We start from the raw sequence: 18,256 nt of genomic DNA on the forward strand, positions 1-18,256 counted from the left end.
TTCCAAACAAATCAAATATAAAAAAAATTAAATATCAAATAATGCACACCTTTCAATAATTTTTCTGTTGGTAAACCATAACAATAATAATTTTTCTCTGAATTTTATCTGTCATTTTTTTTTTAGTCTGTTGCAATTTGTTTCAACAACAACTAAAAAAAATTAAAAAAATAGGAATGAATAATTTATATCCCAAGACCTCACATGTAGACTTTCAATGTAGAATTCAACACACTTAGCATGACTCAATATCATTACAATCTTGCCCCTTATCCCCTACCGTCCTCGCCAAAGGCCCAGATATCAGAATTAACCCTTATAGTTAGGTCTAAATTCCACAATCTTCCTCCTGATTCTATGACTCGAACTTGAACCACAATGCTGGGGCAAGTAGTACTTGCCATTGCATCCGGCGACAACCTTTTATTACTTAATAAAATGAATAATTTATTTTAGACGCAAGCATTGTCCAAGAGAGGAGGAATGTGAATCCATCATTTCTCCACCATTCAGCCTTGAACGTACTACATGTAAAATCTCTCTCCCAAATGAAAGAATAAGATAATTCTTAAAAGTTAAAACAATGTAAGTATATTCTAGAATATAACTAAAAAGTCTCATCGTTTAGTACCTCTTCAGCAGTTCAAAACACCGCTACATGAAAGGAATGAAATTCAAGACCCAGCCAGAGTTACCTTCCACGAGAAAACAGAAGTGGACACACATAGAGGACAACAGTATCAGTCTGCAAAATGATGGTAATCAATGATGCACTTAAGTCTATGAAACATTAAAGAACAATGTGTTTGGTAATATAACCCAGAAAACTAAATCTACTTGCAGATATCATCTAAAATTTATAATTCAATATCTATGTGAAGCATCCTCCACTCCACCTCCCATCTTTTCTTTAACACAAGACTGCAAGATGAGCAAAGTACTCATGTGGACATATCAAGAAAGTGATAGAGACCACATTTATTTATGATCGCGAATCCAGACAGCAGTGCTTACCATTCATGTATGTACATTGAACTCGCGAATCCAGACACCATGTACTACATAGGATTATGGGTCTTTGATTCACCCCCATCCTTTTTCATATTATTATCAAAGAAAATAAGTACAAATGAGTTGTTTTTGGATGTGATCAGTCATCGGGCAAGAGAGAGAATAGAAAGATCCATTAAAACACATTTTTTGTCTTGTTTATGGAAGAATCATTCAATGCACTGAACAAATTTACCAACTCATTTTAATCTCTAATCATGATTTTGTTTTCTCTTAATCATAACCTCTAACAATGATCCCAACAATGAAAAAAAAGTGGGTCAACATAATAAAAATATAAATAACTACATCCTAGAGTCAAGAAAATAAAATTAAAAAAAAAAAAAAAGAAAGAAAGAAAAAGAAAAAGGAACAGAAAATAAACATCTCTTATTTACTGTCAAAAATTGTCTGTCGACAAGATAATCGCTAACCTTTACCCAGAAGCAGCACTCTTATTCATCCCACCTTGACGGCCACCTCTTCCGCTTCCGTTCTGATCGACTCGTTGATAATTCTCTCCATTGTGTCCGCTTGGGCCCTTGGGTCGACCTGAAAACTCGCCCTGGTTTCTGAACTCGTTCCTGCCAAAGCTCCTACCACCACCACCACCAAAGTTCCCGCGGCTCCTGAAGTTGTCATTCCGGAATCCACCCCTCCCCGAAGGGTACCTTCCTCTCGCACTACTGCCAACTGCAAAATAAAACAGCATAGTTTGTCATCATTAAGGCCCAACTACAAACGTACATGAAAGTCCCGGGTTTTTTTAGTTCAAAAAACTTGCCTCGAGTTGTAGTCCTCTTTTCCTCAACAACAGCTTGGCGACCCCCAATTGTTAGAGGCGAGGCCTGAAAACATTATGAGTCTTTCAATGTACATACATGAATGGTAAGCACTGCTGATTTTGAGCATTGAATAGCAAAGTAACTCGAGATCGCAACAGTAGGGGCAATCAAACACAAAGTGATAGAGACCACATTTATTTATGATCGCAAGAACAATTGAAACCTATTGTCAAAGACAGTCAACAACTCTGCTCAACAAATCTGACTTATCTTTGAATTTCATTAAATTGAAACCTCCATTACAGATACGACATAAAAACCCAATAACCCAAAACAGGAAATCAAAACAAAGATGCAAAAACACCAAAAAAACATATATACATGAATACCATAAATACATACATAAATGTATATACTTAACCAAGTACATAAAAATGTAGAGGTGACTTCAAATTTAACAGCAAGATGAAGAACTTCACTATAAAAACCAAAACAGGGCATTAGAGCAGTGACAAAAACACACAAGCATACATATAGTGATATACATAAAAGAAATAGCTCAATTTTCATCAGAGGAAGCAAATAAAACAGAGTAGAGGTGACTTCAAATTGAAACCTCAAGAGTAAATGTTATATAAACATCAAACCTTCAAGTGGGAATAAACTGGAATGCAATAAACCGATCTACGAAATTAGAAATCAAGAAATTTATTGAAATTAATTAAAAGAAGTAATAAACTGATCTACAAAAGGAAAGCGAAGACTCACTGTCATTAGGGTAAAACCAAAATCAAAGAGAGAAGGGGAGATGCAGAAATCAAACCTAGCGAGTGCGAGTTCGAAGGGAGCACATTCAGAGCATTTTCGATCCGGATACAAAACCAGTTGCAATCTTGCAGAAACCCACTCTGCACTTAAATCATTAAAATCAAAGAGGGATCAAGACCCATTACAGAGAGAGAGAGAGAGAGAGAGAGATATTTACATACCTGTGTTGAAGAGAGAGAGAGAGAGAGAGAGGGAAGAAGAGATTAGGGATTTTTTGGGTTTCAGATTAGGATTTTTTTTTTTGGGAGGGGGTGTGGAAGCGGGAATGGAAATCAAGTTAGGGGCGGGGATGAAAAATAAAAAAATAATTAAATAAATTTATTTTTTGTTAAAATATATATATTTTTTGTAGTTAATGAATTTTTTTTAATTTTTTTTTTTTTAGTTATTAAGATTGAAAATTTATTTGTTTCATTTTTATTTTAATGAAAAAAAATATTATTATTTTTTATTTTGTAGAAGTAAGGGTAATATATATTTTAGTGAAAAATATTTTTCACTAATATATATTTTAGTGGTAGTGTAAATGGAGTGGCAGGGGTGAAAGAGAGGTAATGGTAGTAATAGTAGCAGTAGTAGTAGTAGTGGTGGTAGTAGAGTGGTGGCGATAGTAGTAGTAATGGTAGTCGTAGAGGTGAAGTAGCGACAGTAGAAGTAATAGTGGTGGTGGAATGGTGTTTGCAGTAGTGGTGAAGGTGATAGAAGAGATGGGTGGTGAGAGAGAGTGATAGACAGAGAGACACAGAGATGAGGGAGAGAGTGATAGACAGAGAGACACAAAGATAGAGAGAAGAGAGATGAGCGAGAGAGATAAAGAGAAGAGAGATGAGCGAGAGACAAAGAGAGAAAAGAGATGAGAAAAGAGATGAAAGAAGAGATAGATGAGTGAGAAACACAGAGAGACATAGAGATGAGGGAGAGAGTGAGCAATGTGAACACAATGGGAGAGAGAGATAAACAGACAGATAGACACATAGAAAGAGAGAGAGAGAGAGAAGAGTGAGAGACAGACAAACAGACACAGAGAGAGAAAGAAAGAGAGAAGAATGATAAGTGAGAGAGAGATAAAGAGAGAAAGAGATATAGAGAGAGAGACAGACAGAGAGACAGAGAGAGAAAGAGATAGAGAGAGACATATAGAAAAATAGAGAGAAACAAGCGATGAGAGAGATATATAGAAAGAGAACGAAAAGAGATGAACGAGAGAGAGAACAGAAAAAATAGAGACATAAAGAGAAGACAAATGAGAGAGATACAGAGAAGAAAGATGAACGAAAGACACACAGACAGATAGACAAACAGACAGAGAAAGAAGAGAGATAGAAAGAGAGAGAGAGAGAGACAAAAATAGAGTGATGAGCGAGAGAGAGAGATAGACAAAGTGGTTGCTAAAAGTGTATTTTCTTATAGTGGATCGATAAATCGAGAAGGAGCTCGATAAATAGAGAAGATGAGAGTAAGAGAGTGAGCAAGACGAACATAGTAAGAGAGAAATAGACAAAGAGAGATAGGCGAGAGACACAGAGAGAGAAAACAGATGAGAGAGATAGAGAGAAGAGAGATAGGCGAGAGACACAGAGAGAAAATGAGAGAGACAAACAGGCAGACATAGAAAGAAGAGTGATAAGTGAAAGAGATAAAGAGAAGAGAGAGAGAGATAGAGACAGAGAGACAGGAAGATTAAAAAATGAATGAAAAGAGAAATGTTATATGAAAAGAGTAAGACGACATTGTTTTTTTTTAATTTCTTTTGCGACAGAAAAATACTGTTGAATTTATTCAAACCATTTTGTGACTGTATATATATGAAACTATCTCAAAACCACAATCACTATGCTAGGTTAGAGTTTTCCAAAAACTCTTTTGAGAAAATTATACTTATTGTTTTTCGTGTTATATTGTTTTTACTGAATTTTTTTAATATTTTAAGTATTTTTTAAAATTTTTAGACACACCTAACATAAATGCACCTAAAAATTTAAAAATTTGTAAAAAAAATCTTTTAAAAATTCACTAAATACCAAAAATACAAAAAAAAAATACAATAATTCCATACCGTCGCAAATGCTCTCATTTTTTGAGACGGCAAATAGTGCCGTCGCAAATGCTCTGCTTTTTTGAGACGGCAAATGGTTCCGTCACAAATACTCTGATTTTTTGAGACGGCAAGTGTGCCGTCGCAAATAGTTCCGTCTCATATACCCACTTTTCTTGTAATGAGGAATGAGAAGGAGTTGTGTGTGAGAGTGAGATGAGAAACGGAAAAGGGTTAGGGCAAAATTTTGGGGGGAATCCCCAATTTGAGAGGGAATTTCAAATTAAGATAAAATTTTGTGAAAATATTTGCTGTTAATTTTTTTCGAGATGTGAAAAATAGATCAGGCTTGTTAAATTAATATTTTTTAATTTTATTTATTGTTTATACTTTTTACTTTATTGGAGTTTTATGACTCAGTTTGTGAAAAAAAAATTACAAAATTTAGAAATATTTAGAAAGTATAAATTTAAAAATAAGTCTTACAAATCAGATTTATTTACTCATAAGTCATGAGTGAATTTTTTTTACACACTTAGCCCTCGTTTTGATAATGAAATTTTTTTAAAACTTTTTAAATATATGTTTTGTGTCTGTAAAATGATTATTTCATTAGTACTGGTAATAATATTGAAAAATTTATTAAAATGATAAATAATTGGGATATTTTGTCTTTTATTTGTGAATTTTGATTTATTCTTAATTTATTAGTGTTATTGAAATATGATGATGTAAAAAGTATAAATAGTTTAATTGTACTTTTTAAAAATAATAAATTTATTATTAAAAATTAAATTCATCAGACTGACCTGTAACTATGCCTTTAAATTTTTGCAATGTAAAACTATCGACAAACAGCCAATAACAAGTTGGCCATTTTAGCATACCTTTCGCGCGAGGGCCCAATTATTAAAAGATGTGTTCAACCCTCAAATGAAAGCCGACTACTTCTTCCATCTAAAAATAATAATCTATTTTCATAATTTAATTTCTTTTTATAATACAATTATTACATTTTAAAAATATTAATTTTTCAAAATTACCTTTTGATAGTATATTTTTGTAGAAATATCAATTGTCATAATTGTACTTTTTGTATTATTAATGGATTTAAAAAAAGGACAAAATAAGAAATTCATATTATTTTAATAATTATTTTTTTTAAATTAATATTTTGAGATAATAAAAAATAAAATAAGATATTAATAATTTTGGATGGTGGGTGTACAACCTAAAAATAAAAATAAAAACAAAAATAAAAATAACTATTTTGTTTAGTCAAATTTTCAAGTGGAGACTAATGGTATTGTTATTAATAAAATAAAATAACTATTTTGTTAATTTTTTTATTTTCATTCGGCTACCAAAAAATGTAGTAGCCAAAGGTAGGTCTTTGGCGACTACAAGGAATTTTGTCGCCGAAAGTTAACATTTGGCGACCAAAATCTTGGTCGGCAAAGATTTAAAATTATTTTTTTTATTTTCATTCGGCTACCAAATAATTTAGTAGCCAAAGGTAGGTCTTTGGCGACTACAAGGAATTTTGTCGCCGAAAGTGAACATTTGGCGACCAAAATCTTGGTCGGCAAAGATTTATAATTATTTTTTTTATTTTCATTCGGCTACCAAATAATTTAGTAGCCAAAGGTAGGTCTTTGGCGACTACAAGGAATTTTGTCGCCGAAAGTTAACATTTGGCGACCAAAATTTTGGTCGGCAAAGATTTATAATTATTTTTTTTATTTTCATTCGGCTACCAAATAATTTAGTAGCCAAAGGTAGGTCTTTGGCGACTACAAGGTCTTTTGTCGCTGAAAGTTAACATTTGGAGACCAAAATTTTGGTCGGCAAAGATTAAAAATTAATTTTTTTATTTTCATTCGGCTACCAAATAATTTAGTAGCTAAAGGTACCTCTACGGCTACTAAATTTCCTTTTAGTCGCCCATTGTGATATGTTTAGCTACTAAAAATTTTTTTAGTCGCCAATTGTAATATTTTTAGCTACTAAATTTTTTTTAGTCGCCAATAATCAACATTCCCCTACTAAAAAAAATTAGTAGCTAAAAAGTTGACTTTTGCCGACTAATATTATTTTTGGTAGCCAATTCCGTGACTTTTGGCGACTAAATTATTTTTGGTAGCCAAAAATGGTCGGCAAAAATGCATTTTCTTGTAGTGCAACCACTCATTACATGATCAGCATCTAAACATATAATAAAAATTAATTTGGTAAAAAAATAAAAATAAATGTCAAAAAGATTTATCAATTTTACATAATTTTATCTTTGGTGAGTAGAAAATATTTTTTTGACATTTATTTTTGTCAAATTAGTTTATGTTTTATCGAATTGATGACTTTGCCCTTGAAATTGAACAATGCTATCTTCAATTGTCCTCATTTGAAACAAGATTCAAAATTCAGAATCAAATGTGTTACAATTGAAAGGTCAGAAACCAAAATGACATGAATTCCAAACTATAGGAACTACTAGTATAATTTGCCCTTTTAAGTATATCTAATTAGGTACATTTAAAAAAAAAAAAAATTATGAATAGTTTTTGTTAGAATTTTAAGAAATAAATTTTTCTTTTTAAAAATTTGATGTCAACTTTATTGGATTAACTGATTCAAAAGACTAATTGCACTGTTCATTGATAGGGGGCTTCATTAAAGTCGAGACAAAGTTCCATATAAATTAACCCTAAGAAAGTGTTCACTTAAGAGATTTCAAACTTGAAATTTTGAAAGAAGCATAATTTTAGGTCTCAGACCTTGACCACCAGACCAACTCTTTTGGATGTTTTAAATTAAAATTATATGAAAATTATCAATATTTTTCATTTTTTTCACCAAATTATGTTTTAAATTTTTGGAAAAATTTTCTGAAAAAGGATTTTGAAAACCAAATGGCTCTATTTTATTTTATTTTTAGAATTTTTTTATATAAAAAAATAAAAGCTAACTTGACAAAAATAAACAATAAAGATATTTTTAAAATTTTAAAATTATTATAGCCCCCCCAAAAAAAAAATACCAGCCTGTGAATTGAGATTATTTCATTTTTATCCTTATACTTTTACACGATTTTCAATGACCTCTTAGACTACTCTTATTTTCACGAGTACCTCCATACAATTTAAGTTACTATCAATTTTGCCCCTACCATCACATTTGAAATGGAAAAAATTAAAAAAAAATTTATTTTGTTCCCAAATTTCAAAAGAAAGTTGCAAACCCACCATTTCTTACCAGCAAACCACCACCACCAATCACCACTTCAAGCCCTTCTATCTCCTTCATCATAACTCTGTTTTGCCTTATTTTTACGTCGTTGGATTCAACTCACGGTCTAGTTTTTGTATCATATCTCACACGTCTCGTTCTTCCTCTATTTGCATACTATCGGAGCTCCGAAAGTTAATAAAAAAATAAGACTTTTCTTCTCGTTTTCAACTTTTCTTCGAGCCGTCTTTCGGATTTCATATCTTTCTCGATTCTTGACGGTTCTATTTCATTCTTTCGCTATTCTCTTCACCTCACTTCCTACTTTGCCTTACACTACCTCGCTTTCTCACTTCTTCGTGTAATGGACAATTTTGGTATGTCGAAAGTACAAAAATTAATTTTGAAAATTTCAAAACATTTATATTTTGTTTATTTCTCCTTCATATCCTCATTCTTCTTCTTCTTCTTCTTCTTCTTCTTCTTCTTCTTCTTCTTCTTCTTCTTCTTTTTCTTCACTTATAACATGATGTGGAACATGATTCTAGGTGGTAACGAAATTGGTGATAGCAATGGTGGCAGTAATGTAGTTTAGTGGCGGTGAAGTTGGTGGTTCGGGTAGCATCTTCTTCTTCTTCGTCTTCGTCTTTTTCTTCTTCTTCTTCTTCTTCTTCTTCAATTATACATCTAAGCTTTTTCTTTACTTTAGTGAGAAAGATGAGAGAAAACACAAGTCAATAATCACAATATCATATTTTCCACCACAAAGAGATCTAGAGAGAGAGAGAGAGAGATACAGAAAGAGAGAGAAAGAGGGATGACATATATTGCTTTGTTGGTTGCAGAGGAGTATGAGGGAAAGGTGACGAAATCAAGACAAAATGAAAATGGGTTTGAAAGGGATCAAGCGATCAACTTGTTTTTTACTGTATCTGTCTTGGTTCATAATCGGAAGAGGCTACATGATGATAATGGGTGTTTTTGGATCATGATAACAATGAAGAATTTTGGAGAAGAAGAAAAGAAGAAGAAAATCATGGAGCTATTCAATTTCAACAGGGTTGCTATGGAGATAGATTATTGATATGTATGTATGTATATATATATATATAAACATGATTTATATATCTCTTCATCAAATTTATCACCTTCATCAACTTCACCAACATCACCACTCGAACCACCAACTTCCCCGTCACCAAACTCCATTATCGTCACCATGAGCATTACCATCACTACCACCTTACAACACCAAACCCACTTTTTTCACAACCAAGTTCCATTACCGCCACTATGAGCATTACCATCACCACCACCTTATAACATCAAACCCACCACCATCGTCGGACCACCACCACCACCACAATTACCAATTTCGTTACCACCTAGAACCATGTTTCACATCATGTTATAAGTGAAGAAGAAGAAGAAGAAGAAGAAGAAGAAGAAGAAGAATGAGAAATATGGAGAAAAAAGAAATAAAAGATGAATGTTTTGAAGTTTTCAAAATTAGTTTTTGAACAACTTTCGACATACCAAAATCACACGAAGAGGTGAAAAAGCGAGGCAGTGTAAGGCGAAAAAGAAAGTAAGGTGAAGAGAACGGCGAAAGAATAAAGTAGTATGCAAAAAGAGAACCGTCAAGAATCGAGAAAGATATGAAATCCGAAAGATACCTCGAAGAAAAGTAAAAAATGAGAAGAAAAGTCTTATTATCAACTTTCAGAGCTCTGATAGTATGCAAATGAGGAAGAACGAGACGTGTGAGATGTGATACGAAAACTAAATTGTGAGTAGAATCCAACGACGTAAAAATGTGGCGAAACGGAGGTGTGACAAAAGAGATAGAAGGGTTTGAAGTGGTGGTTGATGGTGTTGATTTGCTAGTAGGAAATGGTGGGTCTGAATTTTTCTTTTGAAATTTGAGGCCAAAATGTAATTTTTTTTTTAACTTTTTCTATTTCAAATGTGACAACAGGGACAAAATTGATAGTAACTTAAATAGTATGGGGGTATGGGTGAAAATGAGAGTAGTCTGAGGAGTCCTTGAAAATCATGTAAAAATATAAGGGTAAAAATAAAATAATCTCTTGTGAATTTGTCAAAAATCTTAAAGGAGGTTGTTGGAAATTAGCCCTATATATACAAAATGTTGTTAGAATTTACATTTTCATAATTTTAAAAAGATTTTGTTAGTGTATGCTTTTAGAATAGATGTTAAGAAATTTAAAAGTGTTGTACATCTTGCGTGAAAGCAAGTGTAATCAACAATATACATTTGTTTTAAACTTGTTTAACACAAGTTAACAATACCTAATTAAAATACCTAATACTTTTAAACAATACCTAAGAAATTTAATCCAACGAAAACAATACCTAATTAACAATACATCTTGTTAATTAAAATAATTAGGTATTGTTAGGTATAGATGGATACCTAAACGTAGATGGATACCTAAAAGTGTTGTTAATTAAAATATCTAAAGTATAGATGGATACCTAAAAGTATTGTTTAGGTATTGTTTAAAATAATTAGGTATCCATCTATACCTAATTATTGGGTATCCATCGATACTTTTAGGTATCCATACTTTAGGTATTTTTAAAGGGTTAATTGGTGAAAAATTCATTTCTATGGGGTTATATGTTATTTGGTCTAAGGTTTAATTTTTTTTTCGTGATAATGACACAGGTTGAAAAGGCACTGAAAAGTGGCCCAGAAATGTTGTTTGTGGCCGATAGTGAGATGGACAGATAGGTGACGTTGAATAAATATGTGAATTGATAAGTGAAATGTGTACAAATAGGTAAGATTTAAATAGATAATTGAACATATAAGTGGCATGTGTACATATAAATGAATGTTTAGACAAATTGACAAATAGATATATTTTGAACAGATAAAATTACACTTGACTTGTTTACTAGTTTTCTAAATCCATTCTTTTACTTTAAAAATATTTTATTTTATTCCATCCATAATCTTCATTCGATCATACGTTTTTTCTATGATAGTGAGATATATAATACAAATCTAATTATTTTATTATTATTACATTTTTTACATAAAATTCATAAAAAAAAATTTGACAAGAACAATATGGCATTACCATTATTAAAAATAAATTTATTTTTAATGATGTTTTGTTTTGAAATTAAAGGACCATAATGAACCAAATGTTTATATATAATTTTTATTTTATTTTATTTTATATAGCATTACTTTTTTTTCAAAATTAATTCTTACGTTATAAAAATTATTATTTTTTTCATTATGTGATATTCAATGGATCATGTCAATTATAACAAGGTGAAAGTGAAATTTCACCAACTTCGTTTCAATTTATAAAGAGATTAATTATTCGTCCATCAAATTTATTTAGTTTAAATTCGCCTGAATGAGTCTCTTCTCATTCGGATGAATTCGGGTTAAATAAATACCGTAGATGTAGTGGTATTGTTATAAATACCCATCTCCCTCATCTTCCTCCAAACTCACAACCACACAATGGAGACTCATTCTTGGATTGTTTTAGCCATGGCATGGCTAGTAACATTGGCCATTCTCTCAAAAGTCTTCAATTATCGCCATCACCAAGGCACCTCTCCACCGGGTCCTAAACCATGGCCGATCATTGGCAACCTAAACCTCATCAGTCCCCTCCCACACCAATCCCTCCACAAATTATCCCAAAAATATGGGCACCTAATGCAACTTAAATTCGGCTCTTACTCAGTTGTGGTTGCCTCATCTGCTGAAATGGCCAAGCAATTCCTAAAGACACATGATCATATCTTCGCCTCTCGCCCTGCAATCGCTGCTGGCAAGTACACTACTTATAACTATTCCAACATAACATGGTCTCCCTACGGACCATATTGGCGCCAAGGGCGTAAAATTTTCCTCACTGAGCTATTTAGCGCGAAAAGGCTCGAGTCCTACGAATATATTCGCGTGGAGGAGAGGCAAGCCTTCATATCCCAACTCTTTGCCTTGTCAGGAAAGCCTATTATGCTTAGAGGTCATATTTCACACATGACACTAAGTGTTATGAGTAGAATTGTACTAGGTAAAAAGTACATTAGTGAATCCTTGCGTGAGAAATCTGTTTTGAGAGTTGAAGAATTTCAGGAGATGTTGGATGAGTTGTTCTTTCTTAATGGTGTCGTGAATGTTGGAGATTGGATACCATGGATCGACTTCTTAGACTTACAAGGATACGTGAAGCAAATGAAGGCTTTGAGTAAGAAATTTGAGAGGTTTCATGACCTCGTGCTCGGTGAACACATCGCGAGGAAGGAGGAAGAGAAGGATTTTGTGGCAAAGGACATGGTGGATGTGCTATTGCAGCTTCTTGATGATCCGAACCTTGAGATTAAGCTCAATGGTGATAGTGTCAAGGCCTTTATATTGGTATGATTGATTCTTTCCTCCTTTTTTTTTTTTTTTTTTCAATTGTCAAATGTACCATTTGTTAGGTCTCTTATTTCATTTTTCATTATCTTATAATATTATTCTTTTTTCAAAAATTAAAAATTAAAATAATTTGAATTTTTTATTTTGTCCTTATTTTAAATTGATTAACAACACAAAAATTACAATTATGACAATTGATATTACTAAAAAAAATATACTATTAAAGGGTAATTTTGAAAAAGTAATATTTTTAAAGTTTAATAATTGTACTATCAAAAAAAATTGAATTTCAAAAAAAGACTATTATTTTGGGACAGAGAGAGTATTTAAATTATAAATTCTTTTAATGCTAAGTTTGTTTTGGCGAAAAATGGTTTTCATCCAAATTTTTTTTCCAAAAAATATTATATTGTAAAAGAAAAACTTCTTTTGTTTGGTTGTGCCTTGAAACTAATATACTAATTGTTGTATTGGTACTAATAGAGGGTAGGCTACATATGAGGCGAGCTGGGTTTTGCTGAGCTCAAGCTCGACTAATTTGTTTATCGAGCTTGTTTATTGAGTGCGAGCTCAACTTGATAACTAAGTGGGTTTGAGTCCGGCTCGACTCGTTAATATTAATAAAATTTGAACTCAACTCGATTCGGCTGGATAAGATTTTTTAAATATTATTTATATTATTTAATATATAGATAATGTATTTATATTATTATTTTTATATATTTATATATTATAAATAAATATATTTATACTATTATTTAATATATAAATAATTATATATGTTATGTATAATATAGTAAATAATATATTTATTATATAACTTAAATAAAAATAAACCAGCCGAACTTGACAAGCTGAATTTATTCGAGCTCGAGTTTGACTTGTTTACTGAATGAATCGAGTTGAGCTCTTAACAAGCCGAGTTTTTTCGTAAACAGTTCGTTTCATTTGCAGCTATAAGCGCTTGTGGAGGTAGAGGTAAAGGTAGAGGTGAAGGCAGTGGGGATGGGGGTGCATCATTCTTGTAATTTTTCATTTTTCCTCAGCTGAATTCCCCTCTCAAAATGTGCAGTTCAACTTTCATTTAAAAAATTCATAAATTTGGTTTTGTTTTCATAATTTATTTTATTTACCAAAAAAATAATTTGATGAAAATAAACAGTACAAAGATATTTTGAAAATTTTATTTTTGAATATAATATTTTTTTCACCAATTTAATTTCTACTTTTTTCAAAAAAAAAATTCTGGAAACAAAACAAAACAGGCGCGTGCTGATGGTTGCATCCATGTATCATTATAAATTTTGAAACCATTGTTCCTGCGAACATAATCTTTGTCTAGCATAAATTACTGAAATTGTCTTTTTTTCTTTGCTTTGCATGGCAATTTTTTTTTTTTTTTTTCATGGACAGGACCTAATAGCTGGTGGCACAGATACCTCAGCAATTACACTAGAATGGGCAATGTCTGAACTCTTAAAAAAAACAGACCTAATCAACAAAGCAACCAAAGAGCTTGACAGAGTGATTGGAAGAGAAAGATGGGTAGAAGAGAAAGATTTCCCCCAACTTCCATACCTAGATGCGATCGTGAAGGAGACTATGAGGCTACACCCAGTGGTTGTACTACTCGCACCACATTTGGCTCTTGAAGATTGCAAAGTTGCTGGTTATGACATTCGTAAAGGGACTAGAGTCTTCATCAACACGTGGAGTATGGGGAGAGACCCTACAATATGGGATGCACCGGAGGAGTTTTGCCCTGAAAGGTTTTTAGGGAAAGAAATTGATGTGAGGGGACAGAGTTTTGAGTTGTTGCCATTTGGGTCGGGGAGGAGGATGTGCCCTGGTTATAGTCTTGGACTTAAAATGATTCGGTCAAGCTTGGCGAACATGTTGCATGGATTTAGTTGGAAATTACCGGATAATTTGAAGACAGAAGATTTGGGTATGGAGGAAGTGTTTGGACTGACCACACTTAGAAAAACTCCACTTGTTGCAGTTGTGGAGCCTCGGCTCTCAGGTCGCCTTTATTAGTTAGAAAAATATTGAAACTAACATGTCATGTTGGTTGTTCAATGTTGTATTACTACAATAATCCTATGTCTTGTGGAAATTAATCTTTGAACTTTTCTAGTCACAAAATTGTGGAAATTACTATTGAGTGTGTGAAAAGGGAGTATTTTAAATTCTAATGAGTTGCTGTGCATGAATTCAGCATTGCAGATAGTGGCGAAATTAAGAAATTAAATTAGAGGGGATATTTATTAATCACAACAATGAAAATTTTTACAAAAATATTTTACATAAATTTTTACGATTAACTTCAAGAAAAATAAATAAATATATATATATATATATATATATATTATTTGTAACTAATATATCATGGATAATATATATATATATATATATAAAGTCATGGATATGAGTTTTAAAATAAAATATATGATGATAAAGTAATTTTTTATAAAAAAATTTCAATAAAATTTCAATATAATAGTAATACCACGTCATAATTGACATATGATATCATTAACCAATATTAAAGAAATATATAGAAGATGAACCTCACATGTCAAATGTAATTAATAATTCAATAAATTTCATATCTTCATTGAGATTAATTATATTTGCATGTTAATAATGATAGACATCATCATTGTATTGAAATTTTCATAGATAATAATATGACATACCGTAATATGTTTATTTTCAATAAAAAAACAACTATTATTATTCTCATAATTTAAAAAATATCATTCAAATTTCACTCTAAATAATATTTTATAATTTTTTTTATTTAAAATATTTTCTTTATGTTTATCAAAAAAAATATGTATATTCCAAAACCCAAGGGGGCACGTGACCCGCCTGATCCCTCTATGCCTCCGCCACTAGCTACAGGCACGATAGAAGTCAGTTTAGGAAAGCGATTTTAATGACTAGGCTCAGTCTGCGGCCCTAAGCCCGCGACCCAAGCGTTATTATGAGTGGGTTTGGATTGAGCCTGGGCCTGGATCCCATTTTTTGGCCCATAGGCTTACCCGACCCAGTCCGCTAAAGCGGAGGGAGCCCACGAGGCCTGCTTGGGCCGGGCGAGACCGGGACATTATTACATCCCTAAAGCCAACATTTCTCATCCCTCCGCTCTCTATCTCTCTATTCTTTCTTTCTTCTTTCCTTCTAACTCATTACGATCATGTTTGTTTAGCCTCATATAATGGAAGGGATTAAGAGTACGATAGGATTGAGTGAAAAGATTATTAATGTAGTAATATTAGATTGAGTGATATGCAAACAAACACTATTTATCTTACATCTCCAACCTAACATTACTACATTAATAATATTACTACAAACACTATTTATCTTACATCTCCAACCTAATATTAAGAGTACGATAGGATTGAGTGAAAAGATTATTAATGTAGTAATATTGGGTTGGAGATGTAAGATAAATAGTGTTTGTTTGCATATCACTGGATTAATAATACTATAGATAGTATTAATATTTAAACTAATATTTTTTTAATTTGTTGTATTTTTTTAATATTATAAATTTTTTTTTTTTTTTGGGTTCTAAAAAAATTATTTTTTACTTGAAAATTATTTCAAATTTCACTAATTCCCTCACTCAATTTCTAATCCCAACCTTCTCGTGACTTTGTTAGTCCTACCACATGGAGGGATTACTAATTCAAGGGAATAGTTAATCATCTCACTAATATCACCAACCAAGCACTTTTTAGATGGATCCAAATAATAGTGCTATATTAAGGGGATGTAACATAGTTGAATAATTAAAAAATGATTAAAAAATCAGCAGTTAAAGAGGTGTTTAGGAAGTTGAGTTGATTTTTTGTTGTGTGTGTGTGTGTGGGGGGGGGGGTGTTAAAATAGCAAATAAAAATAAAATAAGTTAAAATAATTAATAAGATAAAATATTACATTTAAATCATAATCATTTTGTTACAGAAAATAAATGATTTCTCACAAGTAAATCAATAAAGGAAAATAAAAAAATAATGTTGAAAAATTAAATCAATAACAATACAAGAATTTATACGTGATTTTCTCAATGTGAAGTACGGTATGTCCACGGGACTGTAATCTGATTTCACTATCAATTAAGAATTTTCAAACGATTACAAACGAAACATGAACAGTCTCACAAACTATCGTTAAATTTCAAATAATCACAAATAAATGAAAGGAAGATCTCATCAAATAAACAAACAAATTATCTTTAAAACAGAGTTAAAAAAGAACAAAAAATAATGGACCAAACGGCCAATACAACACCCCCATTGAAGCAGAACCAACAAGTATATCAAAGCACTAAAAACGTGAACGAAATCTCTGACCCAAAATTCAACACACTTTACAGTAAGCTCACTCAAAAATAGTCCATCTAATTGATGTATATGGGCTGCTCCCACATACAAAATATATCTGTCCCAAAATTCAACACACTCAATAGTAAACTCACTCATAAGTAGTCCACCGAAATCGATGTATGTGGCTGCTAACAGATTGTTGCTAATGGATTTGCTACCAGTATGGCAGCTAGTATGCTAACAGATTTGTGACTGCTTTGATAGGCTTGTTTTATTTGTGCTAGCTAGTTATATATTAACAGATGTGTTTGAGTTGGTAAATTTTGTATAGCTTTGTTAGCGCTTGGGTATTCCTCTTATATTATTGTAAGTTTTATTGTTTTATTTTATGGCTTATTCACCCAAAAAAAAAAAAGCCCTTGAGCTTTTTTGTTATCAAACAAATTTTAAAATATTCATTTAATCTCTAAAAGATCAAATATAATATATAAAAATATATATTATAATTAATACTAAATTAAATTAAATATTTTTAAATAAATTATTAGATCCCGTACTTTATTAAGGAAGTATACCTAACAATTTTACTTTTTTCTTCACAAATATCAAATTAACTACTAAAAAAACAAAAATAAATTATCATCTTAAATATAATTTTTTTATCGAAATTAAAATATTAAAAACTTAAAAAACTAAATAAAATATTAAATTGGAATCCAAAGAATGTAGGACAATAATTGGAAAAGTCTACAATGTGCACTTTATAAAAAGGCATATAATATGCACTTATTGTGTGGTCCATATCGTGCCACATCATAAAAAGTGACCTGCTAAACTGGTCATGTAACAGGTTACAGAAAGAATCATAACTTTTTTTCAAATATCATAACAATACTACAATGAATCATAACAATGTCATAATATTGACCTAAGTGTCATAACAAAGACACTATAAATCATAACAATATAATAACAACTCATAACAAATATAGTTATTTGTAATTAATTATCATAACATTTGAATCGTAACATTTTTTATTATGATTCACCATGGCAAATCATAACTTTTGGCGGTACAAATCATAACTTTTAGTGATGAATCATAGCCATAACATATTGAGTATAACATTTTTCCCATAATCATAACGACATTAACAAACTATCATAACTTTTATCAATGAATCATAACATAGCATGTTGATTGTAATTTTGTCTCGAAAATCATAACAACATTAACAAAACATCGTAACTTTTAGAATTTCAAACACAATTGATTGTGTAATCAAGCATATTGGAGTGAATGGAAAATCATAATTGATTGCGAAATCGATTGGATTGAAAGACCACAATTGATTATACAATCGATTAGTGGCCAGAGTTTTGAACTTTCACAATTAATTGTACAATCCATTAGAATATAAGGGAGATTCAAATCTAACAATTGATTGTAGGGATCCTTAATATAATAAACCTAATTGATTCAATAATCAATTAGTTTTCATAAGCCACACTAAACCAATTAATTCCCAACTTATTCACAGTTCCCAATGAATTAGTAAAAGCCTAATCATTAATA

General features: G+C 31.4%; 1 protein-coding gene and 1 long non-coding RNA gene across 2 annotated transcripts; one reads left to right on the plus strand and one right to left on the minus strand.

Moving 5' to 3' along the window:
* Nucleotides 1-1,253: 1,253 nt before the first annotated feature.
* LOC145823257 (uncharacterized) lies at nucleotides 1,254-1,969 on the minus strand. The gene is made up of 2 exons (XR_014365527.1): nucleotides 1,835-1,969; nucleotides 1,254-1,743 (listed from the first exon to the last, which is right to left on the minus strand). It is a non-coding gene; the product is annotated as an uncharacterized LOC145823257 (long non-coding RNA).
* Nucleotides 1,970-11,298: 9,329 nt separating this feature from the next.
* On the plus strand, nucleotides 11,299-14,497 carry LOC145789221 (trimethyltridecatetraene synthase-like). Its single transcript, XM_082924225.1, has 2 exons — nucleotides 11,299-12,337; nucleotides 13,754-14,497. Exons 1-2 carry the CDS (start codon nucleotides 11,432-11,434, stop codon nucleotides 14,375-14,377), a joined length of 1,530 nt encoding a protein of 509 aa, XP_082780351.1. The 5' UTR covers nucleotides 11,299-11,431; the 3' UTR covers nucleotides 14,378-14,497.
* The last annotated feature ends 3,759 nt before the right edge of the window (nucleotides 14,498-18,256 follow it).

Source organism: Camellia sinensis, chromosome 4, assembly GCF_055761805.1.
Source record: "Camellia sinensis isolate YWXY chromosome 4, ASM5576180v1, whole genome shotgun sequence".
Classification (NCBI taxonomy): domain Eukaryota; kingdom Viridiplantae; phylum Streptophyta; class Magnoliopsida; order Ericales; family Theaceae; genus Camellia; species Camellia sinensis.

What these genes read in the sequence shown, in the direction of transcription:
- LOC145789221 (XM_082924225.1), top strand. Translation starts at nt 11,432, where the DNA reads ATGGAGACTCATTCTTGGATTGTTTTAGCCATGGCATGGCTAGTAACA. An exon ending in GTGTCAAGGCCTTTATATTG is followed by an intron (nt 12,338 to 13,753) that starts GTATGATTGATT and finishes TTTCATGGACAG; the next exon opens with GACCTAATAGCTGGTGGCAC.